Source organism: Baudoinia panamericana (genome assembly GCF_000338955.1).
Source record: "Baudoinia panamericana UAMH 10762 unplaced genomic scaffold BAUCOscaffold_10, whole genome shotgun sequence".
NCBI lineage: Eukaryota > Fungi > Ascomycota > Dothideomycetes > Mycosphaerellales > Teratosphaeriaceae > Baudoinia > Baudoinia panamericana.
Window position 1 is genome coordinate 400,325 of NW_006911266.1, and position 24,559 is coordinate 424,883.

Here is a 24,559-nt window from a genome sequence, read left to right on the forward strand (position 1 = left end):
CCAAAGCGATACCCCTGAGTTACCCCACGCCGATACAGCCAAATGTGTGATTGGCCTAATGACCGCCACCCGCTCAACCGCTCCTAAATCCAGTTCGCGAGGTGCACTGAGCGGCAGGGTAGCAGCCTAGGCGTGCCAGGGTTCGTGATAGCGAGATGTATGGGCTGTCGAGGTGAGGTAGGTTCTGCATTTCTAGTTTTTTTCGCTTCCAGTCTTCTTTGCCGAAACGGTCACTCTCGTTATTGAAGATGGAAGCGATGAACAAGCTACACGGCGAGGTGATGGAGCTGTGGCCTTTCAAGGGTCCGCAGCAGAAGTACGTGTCCGTCGCGGACGAGGAAGGGGAAGGGCAGGCGCAGAAGACAAAGTGGATGAGGTCCGCGCCCGGCAGCAGAGGGAAAATATTCCGCATGGCCGTATGGATCCTTGTCCTGGCAAATGTCGTAGCTATCCCAGCTGGCGCGTACTGGTACTTCGGCGGAAGGGGTTCGCAGAAGACGGCAGACAGCGACTTGGTAAACGATGTCGTTTCCGAGTGGCCTGCGGAAGGCGACAGTGGAGGCTACTTTGACGTGGACACGAACAGCACGACGAGATGCCCTCAGCGACACGAATGGCGGACACTATCACGGGAAGAGCAGCAAGAGTACATCCGCGCTGTGCTTTGCCTTCGCACTATTCCTTCAGTCCTGCAGCCTGCTTTGAACAGGTCTTCGTACGATGACTGGCCATTAGTCCACAGCCACGTTGGGTACACAACGCACAACAGCGCGCCATTCCTCCCATGGCACCGCTACTTCTTACACCTGTACGAGAAGACGCTTAGGGGTCAGTGCGGGTACAGCGGCGCCCTACCTTTCTGGGACTGGACAATGGACAGCATGGCGCTAGAAATGGCTCCCGTGTTCAGTGCCGCGGACGGCTTTGGAGGCGACGGTGAGGTTGACGGCAACATTACAGTTGGACGCACCGGTCGTTGTGTTGTTGACGGACCATTCGCTGGCATCACTGCCGAGTATTACGATGTGAAGTACAAGCCGCACTGCCTGTCGCGCGGTTTCCGCGATTTTGAGGGCGAGCTCGGGCATATGAATGGTCAAGATGTCACCCGTGAGTCGATCGAAGAGGTGCTAGAGCTCAATGACTACGAGGACTTCGTCGTCATGATGGAGAGCAAGGTGCACAATGCTATTCCGTTTGGCATCGGTGGTGACTTCGAAACGTTCACGGCGCCTTACGACCCGGTTTTCTTCTTGCACCATACGCAGCTTGACCGGCTGTGGTGGGAATGGCAGCAGAGGCAGCCGAACAACGGAACGGATCTTTATTACGGACACAAGGAAAGGCACTCGATGGAGATGGCGAGCCTGGATGACGAGATTGACATGATGGGGCTTGCACCGAGGGTCCAGGTGAAGCAGGTAATGGATACGGAGGGTGGGATACTTTGCTATACTTATTCGAACATTGAGTAATGTACATATATCGGTTTCACAACTGCATTACTAGTTCAACGGCCAACACCGCGAATACCTCCGCTTTGTACCGGCTCGAAAGCGGCAAGTTCCGCCTTGCTGCCTATTAACCTTACTCTCACCCGAAGCTGCTTCATATGCAACCACTTTGTATTCTCACTACCCGTGCGCGCGGCGTAGGCAACCTTCATCTGCAGGCTCGACATGTCAGCAGTGATGGACAACGGACTAGCGCGTTGGTGTGCTGTTGGCTTAAAGCACTGCCACAGCCCCCAACATCGAGCGCTGTTCAGTGCGTTGATGTACTTTCCACCCTCATAAAACGGCGCATTCGCTAGTACACTCAACAGATGATCCGCCACTATTTCTTCAATTGCCGTGCATGTTGATCGGTGTTCGGCTGCCTGGATATGTCATCTCTGTGGAAGGTGGACAATGAAGGCCTCCGAGAGTTGACCGTACCTCCCTACGAACATTCCGAACTGGACCACGACGCCGACGAGCAACGCTTTCTTGTTCTTCAGCCTAGAAAGTCCTGCTCGGAGGACGCAGATAGCCACGTCCGCTGCAATGTCGAAGCAATACGTTTGGTTGAAGCGGCACCGTTCATTGCTGTGAAAAACGCTCGTGGCTACAGACTTCTCCAAGATGCCATCGAGATCGATGGTAAAGCTCTGATCATACCAACTTCCGTGGTGAATTTCCTCCGCCACTTCCAGTCTGGCCTGACGGCACCGGCACGACTTTGGATTCGGCATATCTGTGTACGTCAATGAGATGAAACCGAGAAGGCCCGCTACTACACCCGCGAGTTCAGCGACACGATGTACGCGAAGGCGTCTGAAGTAATCGACATGGCAGAGTACAACGCTGTGCGCATGGATAGCGGTGAGCTTGGAAGAGTAATCGATTCCCGTTACAAATCGTGGACGAAAGAATGGCACGACGTCCCAGACAACATTGTTCTACCTCGAGTGTGCCCCATCCGCCTAGGTAAGACGCCCTCAATCGAAGGCCCAACCGATTGGTACGAGTATGTCCCTCTAGACGCCGTAGCCGACGAAATCAGGGTCATCAACATAATGCCCTCAACCGATCATTCCGTACCTATTATCGCACACATAGCCCACTGTCCCATCCACTGCGAAGTAACCTTCACCGCTTTATCCTACCGGTGGAGCGTTGACGGCGCTCAGACCCAGATCATTGCAAACGGGCAGAAAATGCTAATCAAATCCGGCCTCGAAGCCACCCTTCGTGCCGTCCGGATGCAAGACAAAGTCGTGCCGTTATGGGTCGACGCAATCTGCATCAACCAATCCGACACCACAGAGCGAAGCCGGCAGATCCCACGTATGGGCACGATCTACGACAACGCAGCTCTTGTGATTAGCTATGCCGGCCCTGCCACCAACGATAGCGACCTGGCGCTCGAAATGATCAAGCTGATCAAAGAACTGAACATTTTGATGATGATTTGGAACGACAAAGATGAGTGGCACTTTGGGAAATGGGGCTCCAAACCTGCATCTCAAGGCGGAGGGCGGTGGTACGGCGAGAACAAGATCCCGCCCTCGCGCTTACCCAGGATGTGCGCAGCGCTCTACAAGCTGCTATGCCGCTCGTACTTCCGCCGGGCATGGGTATTACAGGAGCTGGCGTGGGCGTCGAACCCTATGGTTGGCGTGGGAGGAAGAATTGAGGTTCCCCTCGAGCAGCTTGAGTTCGCGGCGTACCTTTTGACGAGTATGTTCCATAGCGATCCTAATCTGGCAGGTCAGATAATGCAGGCGGATGAGACGTTGGAGGATGTGGATGTTAGGAAGCTGGCGTTTGTGCGGAAGCTTTCGGATTTCCGACATGTCATTTCTGGTGGTGCGAATCAGACGCTGATGCTACTGAGAGCGAGCATACGGGAGACGGCACCTGGTTACTTGGAGACGCTGATCCTGGCCCGTGACTTTCAGTGCAGTGATGCTAGGGATAAGGTACATGCTCTGTTCAATCTTGCGAAGGACAAGACCGGTCTGCGCTTCAAGTCCGACTATAGTAAGGATATGAAGGCTACCTATATGGACTTCGTGTCAGCTTGGATCGAACAGCATGGTACTTTGGACATACTGGGTGCTGTCGAGGCGCAGCCAGCGAGCCGTGACCTCTACCGCACCGCACCATCGTGGTGTCCAGACTGGAGCGTCCCGGCAAGCAGCAGCTGCCTCGTCCGCCGAGAGCGGATACCGACTCGCTTCATGTCCGCCGTCGACGACCTCGACGGCGCGCTGTATTCAGCTGACGGCGGCATGAAGCGCACCGACTCCACTGTCGACATTCCGCTGTTCGAGCTTAAGGACGACATCCTCCACGTCACTGGCATAATCCTCGACCGTATCTCTTTCTTCCTCGAAGCCCCGGGAGAGGTACCAGCAGGAATGGCCTTCCCGCCTTGCGACCCGCCTTCTTACTACAGAGCCATGATGTGGACGAAAGCGTTTTACCTTCACTACAAATCGAAGACACCAGAGACAGGAACGAAGAATCCCTACCCTGACGCCTTCCGCGCGGCGCTAGCAATGTTCCACGGCGACCTTCCCTCCTCCTGGCCGCCCCGGGATGAGAACCCAGCCAACTGCGACCCTCACGAACCCTCCGAACCATACGTTTGCATCCCTAACAGCAATCACAGCGGACAGCCAACCCCGAATCAATCGCGCCATGTCCTGTCGTACGGTGGTAGCTACGACCGTACTGCTGCCTGGGACGTCGTCCGCACCGTCTTACGCGGACGCAGGCCCTTCGTCACCGAGAATGGCTACATGGGTCTGGCGCCGGAGTATCTCATTGACGCTGAGACGCCGACCAGGACGGAGCCGTGGCTGTTGGCAATTCTTGCGGGTTGCTCAGTGCCGTTGGTGCTGAGGGAGAATGAAGATGGCACGTATGCGGCTGTTGGAACAGCCTTTGTGCAGGGATGGATGGAGGGTGAGGTATTGGTTAAAGAGATGGGTGTCGACACGCCAGCAGAGTTCTGGGAGGCGCTGGCAGGGGCGGAGAAGCTGAAAATCGTATGAGAGCGTACTCGTTCAGCCTCCCTTCAGCACCCGCACACTTTCCCTCTCGGCGTCCAAATCCGCATACAGACGGACGAGCCGCAGAATGTCATCCGTCGTCTTCGAAGCTTTGGCTTGCCGCAGCGTAGCACTCAGGTCCAGAAGCATCGTCTTCCGCACCGCATCGACTCGTGGCTGTTGTGCCAGTAAGAAGGGATGATTGGGACCCATCCGTTCAATCTGCCGCGTAAGTAAGACATACTGTTCCACATGCCTCTGCATCTTTCTCGCAGCATTTCCACTGCTGACTATACCGTCCACATCATCGTCCTCACTATCTTCTTCCTCCTCCATCACCGCGTCATCCGCAATCATCCCCAAATTCCCCTCAAGCTCCGTCAAACCCTCCTCAACCCCCAACAACGCCCGCCCAAGCATAACATCCTTCCTCAACCCTTTCTTCTCGCGCAGCAGCTCTCCCATCTCACCTGCCCTTTCCCGTACCCCGCGCTGAATGCCCTCCACCTCCCTCCTGAAGCCTAACAACCCCACTCTAACACCTTCAATCTTCTCCTCCCCTCCCTTCAAGTCGGATCCAAGCGAGAGGAACTCGTCATAATTGCCATTAACCAAGTCGAGCAATTCCTGGTTCAGAGCTTGGCTTCTTTGTCGTAGATCTGTCCGTAGATCTTCGAGAGTTTGATGCCGATTCCGGAGGGAGGAAAGATATGTTTGAGGGTTGAAGTTGGGAGCGAGAAAATCCTTACGCGGGAGCTCGCCCGGGTAAGGGAGGTTGTCGATATCGTCTCCCTCATCATCGTCGTCGTCGTCGTCGTTGTCGGGGTCGGAATAGGTGTAGGCGGGTGTGGAGGTGGCGGAGGGGGAGGTGCTGGTTGGGAGGTAGAACCTGGACATGTCTGTCTCACTGAGCTCTCGTGTCACCTTGCTGCCTTACACAGCGGATGCAGGAACGTTGCATGTTGATACGGGCGTGAGTCAGTCGATGTTCACCAAGACGACGATACCGAGTCAAGCACGCTGCTGCTCCGCCTACATGTACCCCTCCATCGACCCGCATCATTGGCCGACGGCCGGACATAACGGGCATTGATTACTCTACAAGGCAGGTACGACTATCTCTGCATTCACTTTCCATCCTTCCCTTCCAATGCGCAACTGTCTCTCCTCCGCCCAACCATCTCGCCCCGTCCCGCAACCACCAAGGTGAAGCCAACAATGCCCGAACAACCAGCCAATCCGCAACCCGTGCCCGATCACGACTCGATGCTGTCCCGCAAATTCGGCCGCGAAGTCGCCAACTACTTCTCCGGCTCGCCTCTGAATCGCGTAGGCTTCTTACGAGGCGACAACAAATTCCTCACCCTCGCCCTACACCACCCATCCACCCAGTTCTTACTGTGTAAGGATCTACAACCGCTCGTCTCGCCCACGCAGAAAGGGAAGCTCCACTATCTCAAATATGCCGACGTCAAGCCGGTCATTGGGGAGAACCCGTATGCGACGACGGAGACGGAGATGATTGGGATGTATAATTCGAATACGTATGTGCCGCAGATGATCTTTCTCGGGATCGATGAGAAGGCGAAGGAAGGGGTGGAGTACGAGAACAAGAAAAACATTTACAGAGGCGCGCCGTACTTTGCGGTAGATGTCACGCCGAAGGGCGGTGTGAAGGAGGCTTGTGAAGAGCTCATTAAGACGGTAACGGATAAGGGCATCGAATTCTCCAAGGGTAGGGTGATGGACGTTGAGGCTTCAGAAGGTACGCGATGCTGATCGGTCAAGACCTCACCATCTCCCCCTCCTCCCTCGCCCGCGCAAGCAAAGGCACCAAAACACATCAGCTAACGAGTGCACAAGCGGCCATCTATGCCGAGGCACGCCAACTCCTCGACTGGAACGCACGCAACCCCTTCTGCGCCGCCTGCGGGCAACCCACACTCTCCGTCAATGCCGGCTTTAAACGGACGTGCCCGCCTAGAGATCTTGCACGGACAGCATCAAAGACATCCACAGGTATCTCAAATGCACTACCGACCACATCCACGGAACAACCCATCATAGACGAGAACGAGAGACCGCCGTGTGTGACGCGGAAAGGCATCTCTAACCTCTGCTTCCCGCGTACGGACCCGACTGTTATCATGGCCATCGTGAATCATGCCGGGGATAAGATCCTCCTTGGCCGACAGTCCCGATGGCCGCCACACTGGTACAGCACGTTAGCCGGTTTCGCGGAGCCCGCCGAGAGCATAGAAGAAGCCGTCCGCAGAGAAGTGTACGAAGAAGCGGGCGTGCACGTCGGACGCGTCGTCATACATAGTACGCAACCCTGGCCGTACCCGGCCAACCTCATGATCGGCGCGGTAGGGCAGAGTATTCCGGGTGATGGGGAGAAGATTGACCTCGGCAATGATCCTGAGCTCGACGATGCGAGATGGTTCGATTTTGACGAGGTGAGGGAGGCGTTGAAGGTTGGGACGAGTGGGTTGGGAGAGGATGCCGGGCCGGGGTACAAGGAGGGTGGGCTGAGATTACCACCGACTACGGCGATTGCGAATCAGTTGATGACGAGTGTTGTTAATGGATTTGTGAGCGGCGGCATGGAGAAACTGTAGAGAGCGGCTTACTTCTAATGGTTGTAAATGTGACTGGTGAAGCCGCTGGGATTGTATATGTTGTACATATCGCTGGCTAGTTAGAGAGCTTACAGCCAGACTGTTGGCTGCATGAAGTGTTATCGGCTTAGAATAGCTGTTAGAACCACTGGCGTTCTTGTGACAGATGGCCCCTTCCGAAGGCTTGACTGTGGTGCAGCTGGCGCTGTACGTAGCAGTCCCTGGCAACGCCGGGAGCAGCAATTGCGGGTGTAATGTAGGTCGTCGAACACTTCCATCTGCCTCGGCGTCATACCGCTTTGCGGGCGGATCGTTTCACATTGTGTCACGCTGCGAGATGGGAGCCCGGTACTAGCTGGCATATCCACATCGCATCGGAGCTAGGGAATCCTGTTCGACCATTCACGGACCACCCACGCGACTCTTTTGCCGACGAACAGAGAGCTCGTCCTCGAGCGGCGTCCCAGCTTCGAGGAATCGACAAAGGTCCGTCCATGTCCAGCCAAGTGATTGATAGTGTCGACAGCTTGCGACCCGCTCAGGGCCCTCCACATTGCAGAAGTACCGTTTTGACGGGTCTCTGTCCTCGACATTCAAATTTTGGCCGGCCCCAATCATTACGACACAACACTGACATCCTTGACATCCACGCTCCCCTCCCGGCTGAAGTCTCCACTCAGACTCAAGCCCGGCCCATTCGTACTACTAATCACCACCTCATGAATATCCTTCTGCACGCGGTCGCTCAAACCGGCAATATCTCTTTTTACGTTCTCCACAAACGCTCGAATGTTCCTCTGCACTTCTTCCGGCGTGAAACCCAGCTGTCCGATAGCAGTCCTCACAACGCCCATCCGCTCCCGGTACTCGCTCGCGCCAACCATCCCTCTCACGGCAGCGCCAACGTCCTTTACCACCGTATTCGTCTTGGCACTCGGCATAAGGCCCTTCGGACCTAGTACGCGCCCTAATCCTGCTTTCGTGAGGGGTGCTAGGGAGTCGGTATGGCATAGTAATCGATCAAATTCTATCCGACCTTCTTTGATGGCTGAGAAGAGATCTTCTTGCCCCACAAGACTCGCGCCGGCGTTCTTCGCCGCGCGGGCTGCGACGCTGTCTGGTGGTGCTATGACTGCTATTCGTAGAGCCGTTTGGACAGGGTGAGGCAGGCGTAAGCGGTTGCGTACGGTGGGGCCGTCTTTAACTGTGCGTAGGCGTAGGTGGATCTCGTATTTGCTGGAGGTTGGGGGGCGGCCAACTTCGGCTGCGCGGAGGTATCTACGGAAGTCAGTCATTGCTCGGGGCGATAGGAGGTAGGGTGCCCCGTACCGCATAGCATCTACTAAGCTGAACTGGGTCGCCTTTCGGAGGTCAGGAACAAGGAAAGTAGAGCGGGACTTCTTCTTGCGGGTGGGCGCGTCCTTGCGCTTGGGGCCTTTGGTGGAGGTGGTTGCGGCGCGGAGTGTTTGCTGGGATTGGGGAAAAGTGGAATGCCGCGATCGGAGGAGGACGGAGCGGAAGGAGATGGAGGAGAGGCAAGATGGGCAGAAGCGCGGCGAGACTGTCATCTTGACTCGTGCTACGGTATCTTCATATGGTCGTGTGCAATAAGAGTGCATCAACATGGAAGACTAACTGTAGATGCCCGCGGAGAATGCAAGCTTGCGCCGATGTTGTGCCGAGCCAACATGTTCTTCTCATCCATCAGCGTCCTAACAGTGTACAACGTCACAGCCTGACGCTCCAGCTTTTTCACATAATCGTGGTGCGATTACTGCACAAGTCTTCAACATGTTGACGATGCAGCCTCCAGTACAGGGTTGTGGAACCCCTGGCGATACCCTGGTTCGCGTTACCATGCTTCTTCCCTTCTTGAGATTTCAATCGACCAACCGACAGTCATACCTGCTTCATATCCAGCTAATAATTCCATTTGCGCCATTCTGCCAAGCCTTACTCAGCCTGCTTGCAGAGGAGAAGGTAGAAAGGCAAGTTGTCAACCGTTCACCCTTCTGACAAGGTCTTTGCCTACCGTGTCCCCGATTGTCTGAGGAGATTTTCCGGTCCTATCAAGCCTAGTCCATCGACACCTCCCCAGTCAATTTCACTCCTTTTCTCTCCCCCACTATAATGCGGACGCTCCACGTCTACGCCACCGGTAAGCCTCTACTGACGCATCTCATGGCCTACCTGACATCCTCACATCTGCACCCTTTCTGGAACCGGCGTTTGCTGGCTGCTGTGGTGCAGCGCCTGTTGCGCCTTGTGTTCTGTGTGTCACTGCTGTATGGCCTTAGACCACGCAGACTGCCACTTAGCCTGATCAGCTCACAGGCGGCTTTGCTTGCATCCAGTCGCAACATTGCTGTAGAGGAAGCACCACCTTCTTCGCGAAATCTTGGCGCCACTGATTTCCTTCAAGTGTGGTGGGAGACTCATTCAGGCACCACATTACCGCGGCTGAAAAGTCAGGGCCGGCTTCGCCTTCTACCGCATCCGCCCAGGCACGCGCGATGATTAGACGGAAGAACGACTTCTCCTTCGAACCCTCGAACCCTAGACGTTCCCAGAGGTCGCTGTCTTCGAGGTTGATGCCAAAGAGCAGCTCCAGCAGCATGATGCCGAGACACCCAAAACTTCTGTCTGTCCGCTTCGCTTGTCGCTGCTCGCCTGGCGATTGGCTACTGAACGTCGCGGCTACGTACGGCCGGTCGAACATGATGTGCGAACTTTCTGCGCCAGTGCAAGGGAAGCAGATGTCTTTGGCCTCCCACTGCTTTCTCGCCCAGGGCGTGGAGTGCAGCTGAAGGTGTGAGGAGGCGACGGCAAGCGCGATGCGGTACCTGTCAGAGCGAAGCAGTTTCTGCCTTGCTATGCCGGCCAGAATGTCTTGTAGTGTCACTTGTCCCGCCGCAATCTTCTGCTCTGGCTGCGAGAATACCGAGTACCGACTCCCACGCTTGGCATCAGTCAGAGCACCCAGACAAGCCACTTGCATACTGCAGGCCTCCATGACGGAACAAAGCATAACGATCTCTTTCGGTAACGCAACATTTCCGTCTTCTTCAGCTTTGCTCTCCAAACTGAGACCACATCTGAGACGTTTCGCTTTTGTCGTACCGTCACCGGCCCAGGCTGCAACGGTAGCTGGCTGCCCGAATCCATCGACTTCTCATCTCCGCCAACAACAATTCGTTACGTGTTGCGAGAGAGTACGCTTCGGTAGTGGTTTGCAACGTACGATGCTCGACCTACTCCGGCAGACTGTGGCTCTTGCCGGAAAGGTTTCGCACAAGGCAGACCGCTAAAGATGGCCTTAGCCCGTATTGAACTGAGCTTGAGTATCCATGGTTGACTCACGGCTACTGAGAGCCGAGGAGGGGAGGGATGCAGCAAGCCACCACCTGACAGCATGTTGCGAGTGAAGCTGGAAATATGTAAGGTGTCGTCAGGCATGTGTAAAAGAGAGCACGTTGGTTGCGGTACCTGCTCTGGCGGATGCGAGGACTGTACTGGGAAAGAAGGAACCACAGCACCTTGGCGACATGGACGGTTGTGCCTAGCCTGACCTTACTGGTCCGCTACGATGCGTTGGGGTACGTCAATGAGCCGGAACTTGGAAGGGCTTCGGGAGAGCCATCGTATGCATGGTCGCACGATGTTGTTGCGCACAATAGATGAATTGACTCATCAGGGTTGTACATCCGGTAACCGCACAGCAATATCTCCACTCTGCGTAATATACCGCACCCACGGCAAACTCGGGTATTGCAACTACAACACACATCATCAGCAGCCGCACCTTCGGCACTCGTCCGGTACTGTTGCGTGTAACGTACCTTGGGCTCAATAATCTTCAAATACCGCACCTGAATGCCACTCGTCGTGAAGTACGGAATCTCAAACTTGACATTGATCGGCCGTTTCGCCTTTGACGAGTTTCCCACTCCACCCATTGAGCCGCCGAAACCGCCCATCATGCCGCCGCCGCGTTCTTCGTCGCCGCTGCATCACTCGTCAGCGGAAAGCCGTGTCAGTTTTGAGTTGAAAGACATTCACCTACCGTACAGATGGTAAACCGAGTTCTGCACGCATCAGGAACTCCTTGCCACCCCCAAACTGCTTGATCTTCCACACAATCTCACTGCTCTCGGGCGCGTAGTGGACGGCGCCGATATTGGTGCGGAAGCGCGGCGTGTCGGCGTCGTCGGGGACGGGGATGTGGATCTCGACGTTGTTGGCGGTAGAGCGGCGTTTGAATTGCGCTTTTGCCTGTACATCCACACAATCAGCACTTGGCACAGAGACTCGTTAGGGATTAGGTGGCAGTAATAGTGCGTACCTTGAGCATGTATTCTATCCGACTCCCGCTATGGCTCTCCACCACGCATTCCACCCAAATGAGCGGCTTGACCTGGGTGTTAAGTCGGTACGACATCAACTCGAACTCGCCATCAGGTGGTATGAAGCTGATCGTCCGATCATTCTCAAATCGCGATAATCGCACGCATTGGTGGAATTTGACGTCCTCCATCTCCACGCTCTTCCCTCTGCTCGTCCGTCCGGTAGTCTCGAACATGACTTTATCGTTCAACCCCAACCTCAACTCAGGCATGCCGGAAAGGTAGCATTTCATCTTTATCGCGCCCAAAATCTCTGACCGCAGCACGTTGCCCGTACTTGACACTAGCAAGTTGAGGGACTCGACCACGTCAAGGAAGACCTCGTTCTTGCGGTAGCGGATGCCCTCGCTCCGCCACGAGACAGCGTTGGTGACAGCAATAGGCGGCCGCGCGACCTCAAGCTTATGACTCTCCTGCGTGATGTACTCCTGCAAGATCTTACTCTCCGTCGTCTGCGGGTACCCGAAATCCATCATCTCGTCCAACAACTCATAGATCACCACAAAGTTGTCGCGTATGGACTCCTCTTCAAGCTCCTTGAAGTACTCCGTAAACACCTCGACGATCTTGTGCAGGAAGAGCAGGATCTCGGCGGCGTTGGAATTGCGTTTGGTGAGCGCGAGGAGGTAGAGGTTGTTGTGCCGGATGTAAAGGTAGTTGATCCCTTCGCTGGTCATGCAGGGTGGGGTGGAGGAGGACTCTTCTTCGGCTTCGGAGAGGAGGACGGGGAACTTCTCGACAGCGGACATGGGGATGTCCCCGCGGTAGTTGCGGGCCAGGAGGGTTTTGCCTTTGAGGTCGAGGAAGAAGATTGCGGAGGCCATGATCGAGTAGTGGGGTGGGCACAAGGCCCGGCAGTAGGATCGAGAGGCTTATGGGTGCTTCGTCGCAGGCCGATGTTGCGAAGGAGGGATCGAGTTGGTTGAACTTGTATATATTGCAGTGGATGATGGAGGGGATGTAAGGCCGGCAGGCGAGGCTGTTCAGCTTGTGTATGGTTCTGTTTGGCGGGGACTATCGTACACCACTCGACAATCGTGTCCCAATATCCGCAATGGCCGTATCTAAAGTACAGATGAAGTCGACAACAATCTGACTGCCTCAGGCAAAACGAGCACCGCTGATGGCAGCGGAGTGAGCGGAGGTGCTCGAGCCGCCCTTATGCCAAGACATCAAACACGACTCGCATTCACTTGACGCATCTCATCACCTCGACACACGTGATCACCATCGCTCGACATGTCGCTACTGCCACCGAAAGCGCCATCGATGGCAGCATTGGCCTGCTTGGAGTCAGCATTAGCCGGCCTCCGCCTCTCCCGCCAACACCTCGCACTCCTGCCCCTCACTTCTCGCCGAAACGCCTCCCATCAAGCCCAAGGGCGTGCAAACGGAGCCAAAGACGGTGCGGGAAAGCGGTTGGGTGCGAAGAAGACGGGTGGAGAGTATGTAGTGCCGGGCAACATCTTGTTCAGGCAGAGAGGCACGCATTGGTTTCCCGGGGAGAATTGCTTCATGGTATGCTATACTCCCAACCCACGAACCTTCATGGACGATGCTGATTGATGCGTAGGGCCGCGACCATACCATCCACGCCGGCGCACCCGGCTACGTCCGCTACTACCGTGACCCAACTCGACACCCAAAGCGCAAATACATCGGCATAGCGCTGGAAAAGCACTACGACCTCCCCACTCCTTACAATGCCGCGAGGCGAAGACTGCTCGGCATGCTGGCCTACCAGTCGCCGCAAACCGCACCCGAACAAATCACTAATATCAGCGACCTGACATCCACCGAAGACCCAACAACCATCCGCCAGCAGCCCAACAGCGCGCGAGAAGCCATCACCCTCAAACCCACCAAAAGCAACCCCCTCGGCCAGAAGCTGAGCCTGAAACCGGGCTATCAGTACCGTCTGTCGAACTGGGAAATTGGCCGCCTCCCCGAACGCCAGGAAGCGGCCGCGCGGGCAAAGGGCATGACGACGCAGGAGTACCCGGATCTCAGGCTGCGCGGTCGACAGTTGAGGCCGGGGAAGGTGCAGCCGGGGACTACGGTGAGGAGGGGACGACATGTGAAGGGGTTGGTAAAGGCGAGGAGGACGGGGGCGGTGAGGGAAGTGCGGAAGAGATGAGCTCTCATCCTCTCTGTCCATCTCAATGGTTCTTCCGTGCTTCGTCCACACAATGCTTGCGAGCATATGACCCCACCCGTTCGGTTGGATGGATTTGTCAAGTTGCCCTACGCCGTCAACGTCCACCAAGCAACCCGCTCACGATCCGTCTCCAAAGCCTGAAAGCCTCGTTTGTTGGCGCTTGCAGCGGAGGTACGGGAGTCTACGGGTCGGCTTCGGTCACAACATTGGGAAAGGAACGCGATGCGGCCCATGCCAGCCCTACGAGCCGTGTCACCTGGTACGCCTTAGAGACCCCAGGGCTCCCGTGCTCCGCCATCCCCTGCCACCAGGTTCGCTGCCCTCCAGCCCTCCGAAAGGCGATACTTTGGAACGCCATTAAGCCGTGGTCTCTGCTGCAAGCTGTGAGCGTGGGTCGCAGGAGTCGGTGATGGGCGTCGGACTTTATGGCCTGCGAAAGGTCGTGCAGTCAAGCACTCTAGACGCAGTCCGATGGTGGTGACGAGTAGCTGGGCAGAACCGAGCGGTGGTTCTGGGGCACGTGCGAGTGAGCACAAGGGTGATTATGGTAAGACGTTCGCGGGATAAAGAGAACGGAAGAGTGTATCGAATGCGAAAAATTTGAATTATCGGGTACAGCACAATATGTACTGTTTGTAGCTCAGTCCACCGCTTAGCATTCCAAGTACGAGTCGAGGAAGCGCAAGTGTTTCTACCAAGTCCTGACAGCAACGATCGCCATGCCAAATCACGCGATGGAGGGAAAGCTTACAATCAGTCGCTGAAACATTGAGAGCGAGCATTCCTCGCAGCCAAAACAGTTCCGTTCGGACTCCAGCCTTTCTTGTTTCAAGCCAGTGGCATGTCAGGTGAGCATCTGATAGATCGCTGTGGCTGCGCTGGAGCTCGGTGGGCAGCTATGTATGTCGCTGTTACCGTCCGGCCGGGTCTGTTCCCTCAACAAACCAGAATGGAGCCTTCACACGTTGCTGCCTTCCCAGAACGACCTGCTGTCATACTGCGCAACAGTCTCGATATGCTCTTTCCTTCCCCGTACTGCGTTCGTTGGATCCAGGCTGCCAGAGTCTCCTGTAAAGCTCTGCCTGAGCTTCAGACGCCTACCTTCCGGGCGGAGTGCGAAGAGGCCACGATATTAAAGGCGGAGTTCATAGATCACTGGAGATCCGCTCAGCCCAGCATTGAGAGCTGCGGCCTCCCCAGCGAAGATTGCGCCTGGGTATCGGTTCAGGGAAAGTTTGTCACAGGGTACTTGGCCAGCCTGATGACAGCCGAGTGCGGCGGCTATCAATGATCGAACATGATCCGCCGGATAACGCACTTTGTCAATGCAGAGCTGGGCCTTCTCTTGTAGCCAGTAAGTATGTCGTACTGTAGTTGGTCTCGGCCACTGTGGAGGCGTGTAAGGCGCTGCAATTTGAAGAACTCGTCTTCTGTATCGAGCGTAAAACCCCCCGGTAGTGAAGTCGGCTGGAGAATACTTCGTATGGTCGCGTTCTGAGGGTACAGTTTCTCCCTGGGAGAAATCTTGAGAGACCTTGCTAGTTGCTCATGGGGAGTGCAGAGGAGGGTTACAAGCAGTTCCGCCTTCTCGCTATATCTTTCATTGTTGTTGGGGATTGATCTGTTTATGTCTTCCCAGACGAAGCTCGTCACCTCGACGTTGGGACATCAGAATATGACGTTGCTGCCACGAAATTCAAGCAAGCCTCTTGACGGCAGCCAGGCATTGACCTGGAACAGTTGTTGATGCCGTGAAGAAGGTGGAGGCATGAGGGTTTCGGCACCAGGCAGTACAAAGATTTTCCGGTCGTCATATTGACAATCTCGAACGGACTCCACGATGGTCCAAGACAGAATCTTCGTGTGAAGCTCTTGTGGGAGAGCCTGTAGCTTCGAGCTGAGCTGGAGGCAGGCTGTTGGGGCGGCGTACTCGACTCGAAGGGAGCAGGTAGTCTTGACGACGGATTCGGCACGTCGAGGATGTAACGGCTATGCAGGTCGCACAGGCGCACTCGCTGCTGTAAGCAGGGTTGTTCCAGAGCTTCTGCTGTGTCTTCGAAGTCAATCCGCCACATCGATTGCTGAGGCGGTTTGAATAGCCAGTGAGTGACGGCGACTCCGCACACCGTCTCTTCGGCTCGGATCACTGGTGCAAACCATGACTATCTCTAGCGTCGGGTCACGAACACCATTGTCGCTTTGTCGCACAAAGTTACAGCTTGGCCATGATCTTCCTCGCATTGCAGAGTGGCTTCGATGCAGGCGGCTCGGCGCTGACTCCTCGTGTAGTGAGCGCCCTGGTTGAAGCGGACTGCTCCTGACAATACTCCATATTCAGTACCACTATGAGCGCCAGTACAGTGCTGCGTTACGTCGAAGAAGGGAAGCTCATGGATAGGGCGGACACGGCCCTCGAAGCCTGCATCGCCAGGCACGGTAAGAGCGCAGCAATCTTTCAGCCAGCCCAGAGGTGACAGCTGCCGCATCTGCGTACTTGTCGTAGTCGGACGCCGGTTGTTCCATGTCATGCTGCTGAAGGTTGTTTACCTAGATCTGCCATACTGTCTATAACCGTGACTCATGGTTAAAGAGTAAACGAGCCGCATCGTTCAATCTCTGGAACATGATGCCAGAGGTGGTTACGCTGACTCGCATTCACTTTTAATTGCGATCTGTGAAAGGAAGGCGCGGTTTGCTGCCTGAAACATCAGTTTGCCACCGGTCAATGAGGCAGCCATCGATGTCTGTCTCGCCCTCACATTCACCTGCCTGCTAAGTGAGATGGTCTTTATAAGTACTCTTCACCCAACACGCCTTGACTCATACCATCGTCGAATAGATGCAAAAGTGAAAAGCCGCCCACATACATCCACCGCTGGATAAAGTAGTCAATCGGCATTATAACCTAGCCTGGCCCAACTCCTCCACCACCATGCCATCCTCCAGTAACCACAACACCTACCTTGAGCGCCAGATTCTCGACCTCTTCCGCGCAACCTACCTCAAGATCCTCATTCTTCCTCGCGGCGAAAGCGCACGTCAACAGATAGTAATCTGGTTCGCCGAACTCCTCGACGTCGAGCGCACCGAACTCGCCCAAGTACTGATACCAACACGAACGCCAGCCTTCCCTACGCCCGTGACCTACGAGGAGCGAAAATTTTGGTTCGACTTCAGGATCCAAGCATGCCGGTTGAGCGAGAAGCAGATGCTGCTAGGTGCTGCCGAGAGTTTGGCCGATGTCGGCGCTGCCTTGATTGCTGTGGGCAGGGCGAGCGAGGCTGGGAAGTGGTGTGAGGCCGCCGCGGGGTTCGAGGAGGCTGGGTGGAAGGCTGAAGCTGAGGCCAGAGAGACGAAGTGGGACTGTGAGGAGATCAGGTGAACGACAAGACATCGCCTGTGAAGCGGTTTACAGTTGATTAGGCTGCAGCAGGGGGCGATGGAAGCCTGTCGTGCTTCCGCAGGGTTTGCCGCGATCTAAGCCGCGATCTAAGGAAAGGCAGCAGCGCAGTATGCGCGGTCAGAGTGCCAAGCTATCAGGCACGTACTTTGACGAAAGCAAGTCACGAGCCTGGTAAGTGAAAGGAGACAGAGGGTTGAAGTCTGGGAGGAAGAGCTTCGCCAGTCGGTACAGTGATTGGGTACTTACCAAATGCGCGAAGCAAACCAAGCGCTCGCGCAAATGCAGTCCCTTCACATTACATCCCGCCACCGGGTTCCTCTCCTATCCCCACTCCATACATTTGGTATGAATGGAATTATGTGCGGCACCTCTGACGCCGCCTACACAACCGTAAGCAATGCATAGCCAGCTCTTAATGGTGCCGAATAAGGCATTCCTTCTCCGCACCGCAGAATCGCAAGAGCAACAATTGAAGCACACCTCAAGCCACGAGACGTGATTGGGTGTGGCTGCTGACAAGCACTGTCTTGTAGGGTGCGTGATGAGAAGGAAGGAAAGAGCGCATACAACAATTTGCGCGAAGTTGTGTTCACGCTCGCACCGAACTTCTGCTAGTGTCCGTGATAACCGAGCCAATTGCAGAGATTCACTGTTCGAGCTGGAGCTCTTTGGTTGCATCCTCGGCTGAAGAGAGTCTCCTCATTGTTGCCCACAGATGCCGACTCACCGCGGAACGAGAGTCGAATATGGTGCGGAGTACTGCTGCCATGCGTTGCAGCGGATGTTGCTCATGCAGACCTCCGGTAACAGATCAAGTCTTCTCTATATGCTGCATTGTAAATGCCTGTGAAGTTGCTACAGCGGAGCTAATCCCTACCTCTATGCTGTCCATACGCTCGAAGTTAGACATTAGTGTTGCTTGCGTAAAAACCTCACTTGTGTGAATCTGCGCGCACAACATATAGATCGAGTTTCACGAAACCGGCCGTGCCTCTCATCGAAGGGCTAGGCTTCTGCTATCAGCCATGGCGGACTCACCAATTCAGAGCCGGAAGCTCTGGGATCCTGCCGATCCCAAGAACACCCTTGCCTACAAATTCATGCAGCATGTAAATAGCAAGCGAGGACGCAATCTACAATCATGGGACGATCTTCACGCATTCTCCGTCGACCATCTCAACGAATTCTGGGAAGAGGTTTTCCAGCAGCATCCCATCATACATAGTGGTAGCTATAGTAGGGCTGTTGACGAGAACGCCCGTATGGACTCGATCCCGGCATGGTTCGAGGGAGTCAAAGTCAACTTCGCAGAGAACATTCTCTTTTGGCCAGACCCGCAGGATCCTAGCAAGCAGACAACAACCCGGAAGCGAGATGGTGCCATAGCTTGTACCGAAGTTCGTGAAGGCTGTACTGAGATCAAGAACTTCACGTGGAAGGATGTTCGAGAACATGTCGGTCTCCTCGCCAATGCTATGCGGGCACGCGGTGTTCGAAAGGGTGATCGCGTCGCTGTCGTTGCGTCCAATTCGTTCGACACTATGACGGTGTTTTACGCTACAACCGCGCTTGGTGCCATCTTCAGCAGCTCGTCGACCGATATGGGCACCAAGGGTATTCTTGATCGCTTGCGGCAGATCAAGCCGAAGTATGTCTTCGTCGATGATTGGGCGGTGTACAATGGCAGGACCATCGACCTGCGGCCGAAGATGGCGGAGATCGAGAGCGGGCTGAGAGATATCCAAGAAGTGGAGGGTCTTGTGAGCATGCCGCGCTGGCACGATAAGCCAGCTGACGTTTCCGGTGTGCCGAAGTGCGAGACGATGGCAAGCTTTCTCCGCGCCGGCAAAGGCGATGAGACTCTTCGTTTCGAGCGGATCGACTTTTGCGATCCGTTTATTATCGTGTACTCGAGTGGGACAACAGGGATGCCGAAATGCATAACCCATGCGGGAGGTGCTGTACTTATCAACTCAAGAAAGGAGGCGAACCTTCACCGTGATAACACGGCTTTCGATGCGGAGGAGCTGTGCACTTTGCAGTATACCACGACGGGCTGGATCATGTATCTGACGAGTTGTCTATCGATGCTGGGCGGTGCTAGGGTAATACTTTACGATGGCTCACCCTTTCAGCCAGATCTCACAACGTTCGTCAAGATGGTGGGGGAGCAGAAAGTGACCGATCTTGGTATATCGCCGCGGTATATGCAGACGCTCGCCACTGCGAAGCCGCCGGTGCTGCCGCGCGACGTCACAGATCTGAGCCATCTCCGCAGAGTAACCAGTACGGGCATGGTGCTTTCGGAAGCCCAGTTCGAGTGGTTCTACGACCAAGGATTTCCGTCACACGTTCAGTTGGCCAACATCTCCGGAGGAACGGATCTGGCTGCCTGCTTTGCCATGGACACAACGATGAAGCCTATGCACTGCGGCGGTACCATGACAGCAGCTCTCGGCATGAAGATTGAGGTTTTCGACCAAGAAATTGAAGGTGGGAAAGGCATCAAAGGCCGTCCAGTGTCCGGGGGCGAGTCGGGAGAGCTCGTATGCACCCGAGCGTTTCCGACAATGCCGGTGAAGTTCTGGGATGATCCGAAGGGTGAGAAGTACTTCAATGCCTATTTTGCTCGCTTCGACAACGCCTGGACGCACGGTGACTTCGTTTCGATACATCCGGAGAACAAGCAGATACACTTCCATGGTCGTGCCGACGGCGTTCTCAATCCTAGTGGTGTTAGGTTCGGTAGTGCTGAAGTCTACAACTGCTTGGATGCAAACTTCAACGATGAAATTCTGGATAGTGTTTGCGTTGGTCAGCGGAGACCGCAGGATATGGATGAGAGTGTGCTGTTGTTCTTGCTGATGAAGCCGGGGAAGAAGTTCACGCAAGCGCTAGTGCGGCGGGTGAAGGACGCCATTGCGAGGGATGTCGGCAGGAGATGCGTGCCGAAGTATGTGTTTGAGACGCCTGAGATACCCGTAAGTGCAGTCACTCTTGGAAGTCTGACCGTAGCGCTGACAACAGCAGACAACCATCAATCTGAAAAAGGTCGAGCTCCCAGTGAAACAAATCGTCTCTGGCAAGACGATCAAGCCTTCGGACACCCTGGCGAACAAGGAGTGCCTGAAGTACTACTATCAGTTCGCACAGGTGGAGGACGTTGTAAAGCCTCAGAGCAAGCTCTAAACCTAACAACTTGATCAACTCGCACCTTAGCTGCAATGTTTTCAACGACTTCACGATTGAACAACGAGTTCAAAGTTGCAGGTTACTTTTCATCTTCGATCATTCACAGCTTTGCTGTTCGATCATGTCACTGCGAGGATGTCAGACTTCTGTTGACTCGATCAATCGGTCCACATGGTAAAGGGGTTTGTTGAGATGCTAAGTAAATATTGTTGTGTGCGTCGCGTGAGTTAAGGTAAGAGTATTGCGGGCAGCCAGTGGGTTTCATGTGCATTCGGCTAAGCCTGTTGCAACCTAAGCGGCACGAGAACAAGATCTGGAGACCCACAAACGCAGCCAACTCATGCAATTTGCTTCGAAGCATTAAGCTTATCCCAGAAACTATCGATCGTCAGTATTTGTATAGCACTGTAGGTCCAAGGAGATCGCTCTGTGCTTTCGAAAATGAAAACTGGTTATGTATTGTGTTGGGGTTGAAGCCTGCTAAAACTGGCTTCGTGGTCTAGTGGTATGATTCTGTAGGTCGTCTTCTGCCCCAATCACTTTCGGCTGTAAGCTAATGTTGTCAAGTGCTTTGGGTCTTACCAGATTGCAAGAGGCCCCGCGTTCGAAGTAGGTTTACTATCCCAACTGACAGTAAATGCTCGAAAGCTAACCGTCCCATCGTCGCGGCGGAGCCCAATGGATAGATTATCTTTTGTTTTGTGCTTGTGTAGACTCGGATTCGACTCCTGATAAGGATTTCGTCAAGATCAAGCAATGCGGGCTTGCTGGCCCCCGGAGTTCGGTTTTCCGCACCAGACTGGATTCAATCATGCGCGCTGCTCTGCTATCAATGGGTATTCGTTGTGGCACACTTAGATCTTTTGGTAGCTACCCATTCCATAGCTAACAATGTTTTCGGCCCCGCTGTAAACAATCCTTTACGTCTGCTTAGGCCGGAAAGTGAAGTCAATGACTCATGCCTAAGGCAGAACGTAACGCCGGGCACTTTCGACTGCCGACCATAACTGGAGTACGCTGAGCTGATCCATGGAGTCATTTGAGTACCTGGTCGAAGGATGGAATCCTAACATATACATATATCAGCAAATGACTGAGCTAGGCTCACTATACTTAACATAGCTTTTTCTTAAGAAATGGTGTGCATATAACAACAGCACCTCGGCCTGCCTACTGAAACCCATCTCAACCAGCCAGGATACACGATCAGTCCAATATGCCCTCCATCCTTCAAATCGTTGGCATCCTAATCGCAGCATATTGCTCAACCTTCATTTACTGCTTCGTACGCAACCTCTACTATGCCAGCAAGTCTGGCCTGCCAATGCTCGTAGTGCCATGGGACCAAAACCACTTCGTCTGGATGGTGACAGCTGTGGCATTACGCCCACATCTCGAGAAATGGCTGCCGAAGTCGATTTACAAACGGCTTCGACTAACCATCTACGGCTGGGAGTTTCACGAACGCGGACGTCCACACAAGGAGTACCTCGGTGGCAAGCGAACATACATGCATGTCGGCCTTGGTAGAAGCGAATTTTGGACGAGCGACGCAGAGGTGGTATGGGAGGTACTACGCCGCCCGAACGACTTTCACCAACTCGACTTGACCGATCTTTTCATGGCTCGCTTTGGTCACAATGTGCTGACAACTAACGGTGATCGATGGGCTAGGCAGCGGAAAGTGGTCGCCTCAGTGATCAATGAGCGCATATCCAAAGCTGTTTTCGACGAGAGTGTGCGGCAGACCGAGGGTCTCATGGACGAAGTCTATCGCAGCTCGTCTGACACATCAGACTGTGCAGAAACGAACAAACTCTTCGACATGATGAAGAAAATCACGATCCATGTTCTTAGCGGCGCAGGCATGGGCGCGACTGTGTCCTTCAGTGGCGACACACTTGAGAAGCCTAAGCCTGGCTACAAACTCAACTACATTGAGTCAGTCAAGTCAGTCATCTACAACATCACTGGTCCCATGCTGCTACCGCAGTGGCTGCTGGCAAACTGGCCGTCTACATGGCCGGCTGCTGAGAACATGCGTACATTGTCCTGTGCGATGAGAGAGTTTCCGGTGCACACCAAAGACATGATCGAGCAAGAGAGACAACGTGCGGCAGCTTCCAAGTCTGCTGAGACACGAAGCAACATTATGAGTCAGCTCTTGAAAGCTTCAGAAAGCGAGGCTGATATGAAAGGAAACGCCTTGTCGGAGGAAGAGATGATAGGCAATCTTTTCCTGTTCACCATTGCTGGCTTCGACACCACAGCCAATACTCTGTCTTACGCACTAGCTCTACTGGCACGGTACCCAGCTTGGCAGGACTGGCTTCTAGAAGAAGTTGACCAGATCGTGCCGTCTACCGCAACCGCAGCAGAGCTCGATTATACTACCGTCTACCCGAAAGCGAACCGTACGGTAGCGTTCATGTTGGAGACACTGCGACTCTTTACGCCACTCATTCACATCTCGAAGCAGACGGCAACAGCTCAGACCATCCAAACATCGACTGGAGCATACTGGATACCGCCGAAGACCACTTGTTACGTGAATACCATCCTCTTGCATCTCGACCCAGCAGTCTGGCGCAACCTAAATATCCAACCTGGCGAGGAAAGCAGCGACGATGACGAAACGCTTTTCCGACCTACGCGCTGGCTCAACCCATCTGGCAGCGCGCACGTCATCTTTCAGCCGCCACGAGGGAGCTATGTGCCGTGGAGCACCGGACCTCGAGTCTGTCCAGGCATGGGAATGGCTCGCGTGGAGTTCGTCACCGTGATGCTGATGTTATTGCGTCGGAACCGCATTCAAGCTGTTTGTCTTGATGGTGAGGACGAGAAGCAAGCACAACTCAGGCTAGAAAGCCGGATGCGCAAAAGTCAATCGATCCTAACGCTACAGATGGAAGGCATCTACGACGTCAAAGACGCAACCGACGGCCTTTCACTACGGCTGGTGAAGCGTAATCGTGAGTAGCAGGCTGCAGAAACGAAGTGACTTCCAGCCATTACCTCTGATACTGCTCTTCTGACGGACTAAGCACACCTCTGCACACGCAGTCTCTCCACGCCGAGCCCAGCATGAGCATGAAGGCCGCCCCTTCAGAACCGCTCTTCATCGGCTCACGTGAGTCATGTTTCAAAGCATTGACAGCTGGTTCTGCGAAGCCATTGTCATCCACACGAGAAGTGACCGCGTGCCTTTTAGCACTCGCCCAGCTCATGTACTTCGGTTGGGCGTAGATCTCAGGCCTGAAAAGCGCCATACGATACGTTGCTGCCGTGAGCAAAGCCGTGCCGGACACCTCGCCCCACCAGCTCCGATCACCCAAATAGTTCCGAAGTAGGCCAGACTGATCATCGTCGGTGCTGACGGCGCCGTCGATGATCTCGCCAATCCATCCGTCGAGCTTCTCCATCTCGGGCTGCATTGCTTCCCTGCTCACATTCCAGCCGGAGATCGTAGCCCTCACCCTAGCCATCCCATAAGCCGCCCATCCATTACCCGTACTCCAAGCACCTTCGTCAGCCATTTCCGATGGGCCGACGATGTGCTTCCAGAGACCCTTTTCAGGCCCGTCGCTGATGGAGAGTATGTTTCTGTACAGCTCGATCTGTCGAACAGCTTCCCGCAACAGATCCAGATCCTTCTTGTACACTCCATAATAGGCCAGGAAAGGCGGGAACATGGAGACAGCGTCTGACCAAAGCTCTGCTACCTGTTGCCTGTGGCTTATGGCACCATTGGAGTAGCGTGGTGCCCTGTCGAGTAAGTACTCCTTCTGCCTCTCGCAAGCAGTCAAGTAACGACTCCACCGCGTTCCGACCATTACTGCTGCCACACCCAACGATGCAGGATCTGAGACACTGTATTCATCGGCGTATAGCATTTGCTCCTCATATTCGATGTGCTGGTACACCCAAATGAGTGCCTGATCCATGTGCAACGCTTGATACGGGATATGGTTGCCCTTGAATGGATCACTTCCGAAGACAGACTTCTCCGGGTTCACCAGCTCCATTACCGCTTCCGCTGTAGTACCATACTCCCAGCTATGGTTCGCCAAATGCTCCGCTTGGTGACGAACGGCATTCACTCTGAATGTGAAGTTGAAAGTGGCAATGCAGCTCTCGTACGTGCTCACGTCGAGGGAGGGCTGTGAAACATAGTTTTGCCAGTATACCGCCACGAAGATGCCAAGTAAGATCAGATAGACGGGACCCCATCGTAGACTAAGC

The 24,559-nt window shown here is 54.6% G+C and overlaps 13 protein-coding genes across 13 annotated transcripts; 8 read left to right on the top strand and 5 right to left on the bottom strand.

Moving 5' to 3' along the window:
• Positions 1–88: 88 nt before the first annotated feature.
• On the top strand, positions 89–1,600 carry BAUCODRAFT_36350 (uncharacterized protein). The gene has a single exon (XM_007680421.1). The coding sequence runs from the start codon at positions 249–251 to the stop codon at positions 1,473–1,475; it is 1,227 nt and encodes a 408-aa protein (XP_007678611.1). The 5' UTR covers positions 89–248; the 3' UTR covers positions 1,476–1,600.
• A 753-nt stretch (positions 1,601–2,353) lies between these two features.
• BAUCODRAFT_75005 (uncharacterized protein) lies at positions 2,354–3,133 on the top strand (the record flags this gene model as incomplete). The annotated part of the gene is made up of 2 exons (XM_007680612.1): positions 2,354–2,970; positions 3,064–3,133. Coding segments are annotated over 2 exons (687 nt in total), but the record flags the coding sequence as incomplete, so codon positions are not given.
• Positions 3,134–3,151: 18 nt separating this feature from the next.
• Positions 3,152–4,543, top strand: BAUCODRAFT_75181 (uncharacterized protein; the record flags this gene model as incomplete). The annotated part of the gene is made up of 1 exon (XM_007680623.1): positions 3,152–4,543. The coding sequence occupies one exon, from the start codon at positions 3,152–3,154 to the stop codon at positions 4,541–4,543; it is 1,392 nt and encodes a 463-aa protein (XP_007678813.1).
• Positions 4,544–4,561: 18 nt separating this feature from the next.
• Positions 4,562–5,329, bottom strand: BAUCODRAFT_58775 (uncharacterized protein; the record flags this gene model as incomplete). The annotated part of the gene is made up of 1 exon (XM_007680555.1): positions 4,562–5,329. A coding segment is annotated over one exon (768 nt), but the record flags the coding sequence as incomplete, so codon positions are not given.
• Positions 5,330–5,758: 429 nt separating this feature from the next.
• BAUCODRAFT_567473 (uncharacterized protein) lies at positions 5,759–7,651 on the top strand (the record flags this gene model as incomplete). Its single annotated transcript, XM_007680734.1, has 3 exons — positions 5,759–6,289; positions 6,388–6,559; positions 6,608–7,651. The coding sequence occupies 3 exons, from the start codon at positions 5,759–5,761 to the stop codon at positions 7,159–7,161; spliced, it is 1,257 nt and encodes a 418-aa protein (XP_007678924.1). The 3' UTR covers positions 7,162–7,651.
• Positions 7,652–7,790: 139 nt separating this feature from the next.
• BAUCODRAFT_43473 (uncharacterized protein) lies at positions 7,791–8,570 on the bottom strand (the record flags this gene model as incomplete). The annotated part of the gene is made up of 2 exons (XM_007680525.1): positions 7,791–8,439; positions 8,491–8,570. Coding segments are annotated over 2 exons (729 nt in total), but the record flags the coding sequence as incomplete, so codon positions are not given.
• Positions 8,571–9,484: 914 nt separating this feature from the next.
• BAUCODRAFT_150136 (uncharacterized protein) lies at positions 9,485–10,174 on the bottom strand (the record flags this gene model as incomplete). The annotated part of the gene is made up of 1 exon (XM_007680735.1): positions 9,485–10,174. The coding sequence occupies one exon, from the start codon at positions 10,172–10,174 to the stop codon at positions 9,485–9,487; it is 690 nt and encodes a 229-aa protein (XP_007678925.1).
• Positions 10,175–10,851: 677 nt separating this feature from the next.
• BAUCODRAFT_75401 (uncharacterized protein) lies at positions 10,852–12,388 on the bottom strand (the record flags this gene model as incomplete). Its single annotated transcript, XM_007680633.1, has 4 exons — positions 10,852–10,935; positions 11,001–11,166; positions 11,225–11,433; positions 11,504–12,388. The coding sequence occupies 4 exons, from the start codon at positions 12,386–12,388 to the stop codon at positions 10,852–10,854; spliced, it is 1,344 nt and encodes a 447-aa protein (XP_007678823.1).
• A 445-nt stretch (positions 12,389–12,833) lies between these two features.
• BAUCODRAFT_124655 (uncharacterized protein) lies at positions 12,834–14,858 on the top strand (the record flags this gene model as incomplete). The annotated part of the gene is made up of 3 exons (XM_007680736.1): positions 12,834–13,082; positions 13,138–13,559; positions 14,816–14,858. The coding sequence occupies 3 exons, from the start codon at positions 12,834–12,836 to the stop codon at positions 14,856–14,858; spliced, it is 714 nt and encodes a 237-aa protein (XP_007678926.1).
• Positions 14,859–16,408: 1,550 nt separating this feature from the next.
• BAUCODRAFT_36359 (uncharacterized protein) lies at positions 16,409–17,568 on the top strand. The gene has a single exon (XM_007680422.1). The coding sequence runs from the start codon at positions 16,655–16,657 to the stop codon at positions 17,102–17,104; it is 450 nt and encodes a 149-aa protein (XP_007678612.1). The 5' UTR covers positions 16,409–16,654; the 3' UTR covers positions 17,105–17,568.
• Positions 17,569–17,904: 336 nt separating this feature from the next.
• BAUCODRAFT_36360 (uncharacterized protein) lies at positions 17,905–20,642 on the top strand. Its single transcript, XM_007680423.1, has 2 exons — positions 17,905–20,106; positions 20,156–20,642. Exons 1-2 carry the CDS (start codon positions 18,151–18,153, stop codon positions 20,312–20,314), a joined length of 2,115 nt encoding a protein of 704 aa, XP_007678613.1. The 5' UTR covers positions 17,905–18,150; the 3' UTR covers positions 20,315–20,642.
• An 891-nt stretch (positions 20,643–21,533) lies between these two features.
• On the top strand, positions 21,534–23,297 carry BAUCODRAFT_75410 (uncharacterized protein; the record flags this gene model as incomplete). The annotated part of the gene is made up of 1 exon (XM_007680635.1): positions 21,534–23,297. The coding sequence occupies one exon, from the start codon at positions 21,534–21,536 to the stop codon at positions 23,295–23,297; it is 1,764 nt and encodes a 587-aa protein (XP_007678825.1).
• A 64-nt stretch (positions 23,298–23,361) lies between these two features.
• Positions 23,362–24,435, bottom strand: BAUCODRAFT_52470 (uncharacterized protein; the record flags this gene model as incomplete). The annotated part of the gene is made up of 1 exon (XM_007680541.1): positions 23,362–24,435. A coding segment is annotated over one exon (1,074 nt), but the record flags the coding sequence as incomplete, so codon positions are not given.
• Between the last annotated feature and the right edge of the window lie 124 nt (positions 24,436–24,559).